At 49.5% G+C, this 9,796-nt stretch overlaps 1 protein-coding gene across 1 annotated transcript; it reads left to right on the forward strand.

Annotated features, from left to right (window-relative positions):
* Positions 1-1,507: 1,507 nt before the first annotated feature.
* Positions 1,508-9,519, forward strand: LOC128712348 (G-box-binding factor-like). The gene is made up of 3 exons (XM_053807243.1): positions 1,508-1,566; positions 2,995-3,145; positions 6,664-9,519. The coding sequence occupies exons 1-3, from the start codon at positions 1,508-1,510 to the stop codon at positions 9,517-9,519; spliced, it is 3,066 nt and encodes a 1,021-aa protein (XP_053663218.1).
* The last annotated feature ends 277 nt before the right edge of the window (positions 9,520-9,796 follow it).

Genomic DNA, 9,796 nt, shown 5'->3' on the forward strand with positions numbered 1-9,796 from the left:
GCCAACGGCAGCAATGCGAATTACGCCTGGGACGTGAATTGCCAGCAAGAAGCGGCGCGAAAAAAAAAATATCACGCCGCTTCATGCTCATGCACACATCATAAACATTAGCGCTCGTGAGCATAGTTTGAATGATTTCCCGTCGCTGGCGTGCTTATTTTTTTTTTTGCGCTTCGAGAGAACGTACCAATGGCACCGGGAGGGGAACGCACACAAATTGCGCCGTATTGATGGTTGCTTCACACACCGCACAACCGGGTTGCCGCTTCCGTGTAAGGACATAAATTAGGATTTGCGCACCACGTGGCTGCTGACGATGATAGGACCGGGCACGGGGATCGTTTGCAAAACTCGATGTGGCGCTGGAGAGAAAAATTGTCCAAGATTTAAAAGATGCTCACCGTCATCCGGCATTACGGTTGAGAAATGTCTTCGATTGGAAAGAGCTGTCCCAGCGTTCGGTTTCGTTGAGGTCATGGAGTAATGTGAGTTGTCATAAATATTGAACATTCACCAGGCACCTATCGTCAACTAAGTTGCTTTTCAGGGTACATTTTCTAGATGAAGATTTGAAGATGGGGATGTAAACGCCTTGTGTAGTTTAGTTTCAATATTTAAAATAAAAACATTTTCACTAAAAAATAAGATAAAAGACGGATTTGATGATCAATGCCGTTGCAGCAGCATCAGTCGTCATCACGCTATTCAACATCCGAAGTGCGATTTCATCTGTAAAGTCGTTAGTTGGCATCAGTGGCATAACGATTGGCCCGTGTGGATGCATCGGTCATTTCTAACGGGAAGCGTTAATAGAATTTTACTGCACCCATTCACCCAGCGCACAGCATCGGTCCCGACTTCCCAGCCACCTGCCGGAACGGTACGAAGGTTCCGGGGGCTAAAGTGAACCGATTTACCCACGTCCCGGTGCAGCGGATCATCATCCACAAGCCGCGCGAACCGCGTCGGTTGTCGATGGATTTTCACCGGCTTTTCCAACCGTGGTTTGCTATGTGCCGATGAGAAAACACACGATCATAATTGGATCTTGATCTATAACGACTCGACGGAGATCCATTGGCCCTCCAACGCCGAGATCGGTGCATGCGTTGCATCCGCTGCAAAATAGGGGCGCTAGGGTGCGTCGGGAGAGGTTATCGACGCAACGCAAAAAAAAAAAAAAAAAAACGGTGCGGACGAACGGGAATGGAACGGCGTGGCTATAATTGCTACGGAAGTGTGACAGGATCGGGTTGAGGATGACGAGTAGAAATTGAAATACTTCACCCAGGTCTGCCGCTGTTCGGATCTCCGCCAGAGAGAGATTTGGATGACCGACGATGTCCCGAGGGAGCGAGAGAAGGGTGGATTATCCGCCCGCCGACCACGTTTGACTTGAAGTAACAGTCTGTTGTGTTGCTTTATGCGATACACAAATTATCGCACGACTTCTCCGAAACCATTCCGCTCGTTGGTGCTGTGCCGGAGGAAACTAGCCAGCAAGAGGATGGCCGTGTTTGCAACGGTGGATAGCGATGTGGCGTTGATTGAAGACGTTACCAGCCGGTATGCGAACTAGACGGCCGCGCTCGCGGGTCACTAGCAGCAGCAGCATCGTTAGGCGCAAAAGATGATGAGCCGCATTTTCTTGTGCACGAAGTGTGCAACCTAGCCGGAGACAGAAAGAGGCCGACCGTCAGTGCAGGCGGGTGTAAATGCATCAAGATCGCTGTTAATTTACGCCAAAGCGCTGTGTGTTTGCCTTCTTTTATTTTTACTCGATCCATTTGCTCGTCCTCGTCTGCTTCTGCCACGCTCGGACCCCTGCCTGGCCCCCGCTTGCTGCAGACCGTACGCGCGCGCGAACACCTTGCTTGTTTCGATGCCGTGCGCGGCTTCGAGCACCGAGCGGTGATGTTAAAAATATAGGATGGGAAATAATATCCAAAAGAAACCAGCACACAAACGCACCTCCGGAACACGGACGCGGCAGGTTGTACATTCGACCCCGAACCGGCAGTTTGACCACCGATACGCCCGGATATGTCAATGTCGAGCAATGGGAAAGAACGGGAAGACGTCGGGCAGTGCATGATTCGGATGAGCTGCAAGACACTTTGATGGGCTGTAGTCGGCTAGCGATGTTGGTAAATTGGAAAGGGAGGTGGGGGAGAGAGGGGGGTGTTAACCGTGGATCAATTATATTGATTTGGTTTGTCATCATTCACATGAGTCAGGAAGGCATCCGGTCACTGACGGTAAGGTTGTTTTTGGGGGCAGTAAGGTCGATCGTGATTCTTGACATGATTGCAACAGATGCAGCATCAATTTTTATGTTGGTACAGAGGCTGTAGAGTTGCGTTTTTAGTACAATTACTGGACTGACGTGTCTGATGTGTCTGATGAGACAAGTAGCACAAGTAGGTGCAATGTTATTTTGTACTCTAACAAACGGTAGAGTGTGTTTTATTGAATATTCGTCATAGAAAAATATAAATTGCCTCAAAATTGTCTAACGTCCATGCGTACCTCAAGATTCCAAAGACTGTTTATTATGAAAGCAGGATAAACATTGGCATAAATGCACTACCTACGGCCTTCAAACGCTCATACAATGTTGCTGTACGTGAAGTTCATAAAACAGGCCTGCAGGGAATGTAGAATATCGCATTATGGAGAAATATCTGACTGGAAAAATATTGCCTCATGTTTACATTCTTCACATATTACCATCCACACCGCATAAGCTCTAAGCCCTTTTCGACATGAGACGAAACATTGTAGTCACTCACTCAAATAAAAACACCCCGGTACCAGCATCTTCATTATAGATCGTATGCGCGTTCACTTCTAATTACAAGCTAACTCGATCACGGACGGAGAGGAGACCACGCGCCTTTGCTAGGCAAACACAAGAATGCAGCCATAATGTTCATTCGACCGCAAAGGCTGTAAATTTTGTCGCTCGCCTAATGCGGCCTGTGCCATCTATAGATGGTGCGGTGGTACGTACGGCCCAACCACTTCCTTTATTTTTCTCGCTTCCTTCCGCAAATTATCGACAGCGCGCCTATGGCTTGTGCACCGAGTAGTTAGGGTCGGTGTATCGAACGAGCGAGTTTTCCCGGTAGCCCGCCAGTACAAAGTGGATACAAAGAACCATGGGGGTATGTCGTCGCCGTCGTCGTTGGGCCAACCACCGCCACCGAGACGCCGCCAACATCGTGAAGTTCCTATTAAGGTGATAAATTAACCGTCCGACGCGGTTCTAATTAGAAAGATTTAGTAGATATCGAATGGCATAGCCGGGCCGCACCGTACCCGCATCGTCCGGTATCGAATCGTCCACACGTCGCCGAAACCGGAATTCTGGCGGAATCGTGGAAAAAAAACGGGACGACATCTCGTCGACAACAGACGGCAAAAACTTCCCTTGTACACAACGCCATTGCACTCCAGTCTCCAGTTGTGCATAGGGGACCGTTTTTTGTTGTGGTTGTATCATGTTCGTGTTGCATGTTTGCAACTTAAATAGTGGAGTTTACGTCCATTATACACATTATCCTTGATGGAAAAAAAAAATTAAGATCCAGGGACGAATCGATCTGTTTTAGACGGTAAGCTCTGTGTTGTCCGTTGAACAAGGACCTTAAGACGCTGTTTGTGTGAAGCTTAGCAACATACCTTACTGATATGTCTAAATTGCCCTTTTGAGAGCAATTTTGCGAGTATTCCTGCGAACTCGGGACGAAAATTTACTGCCAAATCTTAAAATATTTATCGGCACAACGACTCACCGTCACTTAAGATACATACTGGATACACAGGACTCTTGTTTGACAGTGTGCGAAGAGCAAGCGATTTGAAAGCCAAAGTGTATTCCATTCCATTTTAACATATAAAGCTAGTTTGCCGGCACGAAACGAACCCATTTCGTCGAGATCAACAAAAAACGAAACAAAACCTCATACAAGCAACAAACAATCTGACATACAAAGATGCCCCCAGATGTCTGAACCGCCAGCTGACTGTGCCGGTTTACACTGAGACTGTGCGGGGGAAAGACCGGTGCAAAAAGGGCGGATAGGGGTAAATAAAACCGAAGAGGTTCCCTTAACATAATCATCCCATTTACCGGACCAATCGGGTCCGGTTTGTCCTTTAGTCCCAAGTCACGGGGATAATGTTGCCGCTGCAACAATGTATGCTAAACGGCAAGTGGCCGTAGATGCGATCGATTTCATCGTCGATTTCGTTGCAAACGATGCCGTGGACCAAATGCTTTGGCCAGTGCCATGTTGTCTCTAACATTAATTATGCTAGCTATCGCGTGTTAATTTGCTCTCGCTGTTTGTTTCTGTCTGTCTGGCTGGCCAGTCTTGCGCTGTTTTGTGTCACCATTTCACCCTGAGAGCCGGCCGCGAATCCTCTTGTCGTTTGGCGTCTGCCTTGTGAAGAAGCTTGCTCTTGCTCTAGCGCTGTTTTTGCAGTGCACTTTAAAACTCACTGCAACGGCGCGCCGTGAATACAATGTTGCACCAATCGGTTAGTGCGATGGCATGTTTTGTGCATTTAATTGTAATGGATGAAATAAATGAAGTATATCGGAGCTACATTGCTTTAACCTTAGCGGCTTGCGAACAGTTTCTCGTTAATTTAATCGTTTTATGCTCTTTTTGAACAAGAAAGGATGGAATAAACTACAATAAATACTGTGTAAATCCACCTATTTGCATCGGTAATTATCGAGATGTTACGCTCGCAAAGCGTTCATTTTATGAATATTTTTAAAGTATACTTTAATGATTAAACCATGTGCGAAGATGCTACACCAGAACTCTTTTCCTTCGATTTGTACCGAAGGCGAAGACACTTAAGATACGGTATAAAGGTGTGGTTTAAAATAAAATTAAGCTTTTATATGTCTTTTCCAGTGCGGGCTACATGCACTAACATATAGATTCACACGTGCTCACAACGACAGCCAGCAGAACACCGTCGTAACAAGTGCTGCAGGGCGGTTCCGACTAGAAATAAAGAAGAAACCAGTTCAATTATCAACTCATGCAACGCTCCCCCCTGGGTTCCATCCCGAGTCGCGAAACGATCAATGGGAGCTGAGTCGGCTGGCTGCATTCTCAACCGGCCCTCGACACCTGGCATCCGAAAGGAAACCATCAAACCGGGAGATAACCCACTCCCCGGTCGCTGTGCAAATATTCCACCAGCGAAAAAGTGGCACCCATTTGTGTAATAGAAAAGTCAGCTTTGCAAGCACGAAGAAGAATGCAACTGACGATTGGTGATGAATATAAAGCAACACTAGTGAGTGCTGGCCCGGTTTGATCGATGGTTATGTCCCCTGTTTGAGCGTGCGGTGAGATAATGGAAGTTTCGGTGTGGCAGTCGGTTGGGTGGTGGGAAGAACGGTTGCACTTTGCTAGACTTGCCTGCACACTAGCCGCATGAGACAGTGTGGCGATAGTGGGCCGCCTCCTCCTGCAAATGGTTTGGATTTCCTTCCGACGAAGGATGGTGCATGGAAGAAATCGAATGATCAACCTGTCGATCAGGCGGGCGAGAGGATGTCTCCGGCCGGGGCCCGTGTGCGCATTGCTTCATTCTTTTCCCTTCGGTCGCGCTCACATTAACTACTGCACCCCACGGCTGGCCTGCATGACAGCGTTGCAGCATAGTTGACAAATGCAGCGCGGCCAACTCGGAATGTAGTCGAGCGCGTACGAAGGAGCACCCTTGCCAACTGCGCGTGTGCTTCGCCATCGCAACCTTTCTCGTTGTGATAACTTAATTTATGAAATGACTTTTTCCTTCGCCGGATGACGGGGAAGCATGCAATGGGTTTTGACCAACCGCGACCAAGTTCAAGTTGAGGAGAGCAACACAAAAAAAAGACGCAACACCTTGTATGGAAGGAAGGGATGTAGCTCGTTGGTAGAACGAAATAGCGCAGTCACTTTGTTAATGGTTCTTTTTTTTTCGCACGCCTCAAGAATGCATTTCGACGGGAAAAGGGAATCATATGAAGGAATGGTATTGGGAGATTATTTTATAGATTTAAAGATACATTTGAAATTTAAGTTGTACTAAATGTATTTTTTTTAGAAGTTCCAATCATGAGTCTTCAGTCGAGAGCCATTTGAGCCATGAATTGATTGGTAAAGTTTCCATGAATTTTAGAAATTTAGATTTAAAAAATTTCTGAATGTTCATAAATATCTGAAAACTCATGAATCTTCAAGGATTTCTGAATGTGTGGAGATTCATGATTATACGTATTTTTCTTTCTAAATATAAGCAATCCAGCATATTACATTGTACTATTTAACTGACATGTTCCATTGCTATCGAAAGACTCTTTCTAAATATCAAGAATCTTCAAGGATTTTTGATCTATCTTAGAATAAATATTCAGAGCCATTCGTTCGACAAAGAGGTTCATTTAGATTCATGATTCCTTATCAAATTCGGCTCACGGCTATTTATAATAGATATTCATGAAATTGATGGATTCAATAACCAACATCCCAATGCAACTAAAATTATGTGTCCCAAAGTTAAAAGATTAAAGGAAAACAATTGTATTGGGCCGCAAGTATTACATTTATCTTACTAATTTTTGTTGTTGTTTTTGTCTATTTTTAGGCGGCCTTTGAAGATGGCGGTCCGATTGCCATCAAAGCAGAACCACTGGACATTCCAATAAAGAAACCAAAGCTTATGAGCGACGTCGCATCGCTATATCACTGCAGCAACAGCAGCGGCGGCGGAGGCAGCAGTAGTGGCAGCAGTAGGCACCAACATTATGCGACCCAGCAGCAACTGCTCGTGCAACAGCAGCAGCACCATCTGCATCACCACCAGCAACAGCAGCAAACGAATGCTGCTTTCCGGCCCTGGACCGCCCAGCAGAAGGCACAGAAGTACGCGCAGCAACAGCAACAAGCGCTGCTGCTGCAGCAAAACATGCCGTACGCGAACGGCACGACTACCACCATCGTGAACGGTACGATCCGTGCGACATCGCCCGGCGGTACGATACTCACGCTCAGCCAAGAACCACCCCTGCTGCAAAATCCCGAAAACGTCGTACCGATGTCCGAGACGGATAAGTTCGAACGGTCGTACCAGCCGAACGTAGCGCTTGTGCCACGTAAAACGATCCTGTGCGGGAAGGAAGCACCAACGGCTGCGGTTGCGTCGGGGCAGCGCCGCGAGTACGACGGAAAGGATCGTTCGGTGATCAAGTGCGAGGTGGTACAGATCAAGCAGGAAAGTCCATCGACACCTCCGGCAACATCGCACGTGCCCGGTGGCACCTCGGCAGTTGATGGACCGATGCGGTCTGTGATAAAATGTGACGTGCAGATTAAGCAGGAACGTCCGGGGACACCTTTATCCACGGCATCGGGACATTTGGAGCACGGTGGTAGGGGAGACAGGGGGGACAGTAGTCGATCGCCCGGACCGCCGAACTCGGCACACATTCCCGTTTCACCACCGCCGCCCGGCACGTCGCATCAGCACCAACTTGCGCAGGGCGCGATCGCGATCAGTACGATCATTGCCAAACAGCACCACCACCCGCAGCAGGTCTCGTCGATGGCAACGTACGGTGGTAGCAATAGTAACAGTCCCGTACCGATCCAACTGGACGTGCCACATTCCGGTTCGTCTGGCTCGAATGAGATCACCTCGTCGACGTCTCCGCTACCACCGGCCGCCATCGTTCTAAACATTAACGGTGTCGAGGGAGTGGCAGGGGGAGGAGAAGGAAGAGACAAGCCAAAGCTAGTGCTAATAAAAGAACCGATCAGTCCGCCGCTCGGCCCACATACGCCCACGTCCCGGCGTTCCCCTCCCGGCCATATGCTGCAACAGCAGCAGGGTGGTGTTTCTGGCCATCACTCACAGCAGGTGTCTTCACCACCGCCGCCACACCATCAGCCGCTGTATTTGCATCATCACCCGGTGCTACAGCAACAGCAGCACCACCATCACTTCCGATCTCACCACCCGGGAACGACGGCCACGGGCACAATCATACACCGGAACGGGCTTCCGATCGTGGGCAACTCGGAGTTCGAGCTGTCCACCGATACGGACGACGATAGTCAGGCGGGCGAGCCGGACAGTAGCAACGTGCCCTCGACAATGGAACTGATCGGCGAGGTGCTGAAGGAGGTGGAACCGGAAACGAAGCAGCAGATACAGGACATCTTCAAGGTGCTGCTGCAGGAAACGCGTATCGAGCACCATCGGCTGCAGATGGAGATCCGCGCGAAGGAAGACCAGCTGATGGAGATGCAGCGACACAAAATGGAGCTGCAGCGGCAAACGGATCACTTCCAGCAGCAGATCCATCAGCTGCAGCATGAGCTAGACCGAGCGCTGCTAAAAATCGATTCGCTGCGCGAACATCAACATCAGCTGTCGCAACATCAGCAGCACCAGCAGCATCACATAATGGTACGGGAAACGTTGGGAGGTATCGGAGAGTCGAGCACATCTTCGACTCCTCCATCTCCGCTGTCGCTGGTCAGCAACGGTAGCAACAGCAACCACAGCCATCAGCTGATCGAACGGCGGAACAGCTTTCCGGAAAAGTCCGAGATCATCATGAAGCCGCTGAAGAAGCTGTTGCGCCGCAGTCCCGATGATGCGACGACGGTGCTAATGCTAGCGTCGCCACCGCCGCAAAACACCGCCAGCTTACCACCGGCGCTTCCAGCCTGTCTGTCAATTACGGCTACCACCGTGTCGGTACCGGCATCGAAAGCGTCCTCCATCCAGCCGGACGCGGAACCAGTCCGCGATGACATGAGGCGGCAGCAGCACAGCTCCTCGTCTACTTCTCCATCGCCAACGGGACCGCAGGGCGGAGGAGTATTACAATCACCTTCACCTGCTGCTCCACATCAACCACCACCACCAACAAGTGCCACCAATGTACCTGTATCGACAACAACGATAACGGCAGTGAGTACCGTGAATGGCAGTGTTCCAGCAATGGCAGGCAGCTCGACGGCGCCCAGCATCCCCAAATCGACGACACCGGTCGCGAACGGACCATCACCGTCCCCGATCGTTGTGGTTATCCCCGTCAGCACCAGTGCACCGTTGCCAAAGGAGCCAGCAGGTGGACCACCGAGTCCTGTTTCGCGCATTGAGTCACCTGCTGCGTCACCGCGGTGCGATCGCGATGCTAAAGGTTGTCCAATACCGCACAACGACCAGGAGGTGGCTGAAGAAGATGAGGACGAACCGATGGAAGATGGACCGAGTCCTTCACCCGCTGCGGTATCGAAATCGGATTCTGCCCCTGACGACGGCGGTTCAGCGACGAAAACCTCGAACAGTGTGAAAGCGACCATCGGACCGGCAACCATCACTAGCAATAGTGGGTCATCCGGTGCTTCCAGCAACCAGGAGAACGATTCACCGAACCGGTCCAAAGGGCACAACGGTAGCGGTAGCGTCAGGAGTAGCTGTGACAACTGATAGTTTGTGATCCGTTGGCGCTGAACCAAACGAGTGCGCCCGGCCCCCGTGACGGTCGATCGGTACGCAAGCAAGCAGCATCGTATCATAAAGTGTAGAAAACGCGTGTCATTATCATCTTAAAAAAATATTATTTATCTTGCGTTACCAACGATGGTGGTATATAGGGCAACGTAGCACGGTTTTACCGCGAAAAGCCACACAAAGTGAAGCATTTTTGTACGAATCCATTCGCAGAAACGTTTTGCTTCGAGTTTGTCCAAGCCAAAATCAAAGC

The sequence above is a fragment of the Anopheles marshallii genome, chromosome 3, assembly GCF_943734725.1.
Source record: "Anopheles marshallii chromosome 3, idAnoMarsDA_429_01, whole genome shotgun sequence".
Taxonomy (NCBI): domain Eukaryota; kingdom Metazoa; phylum Arthropoda; class Insecta; order Diptera; family Culicidae; genus Anopheles; species Anopheles marshallii.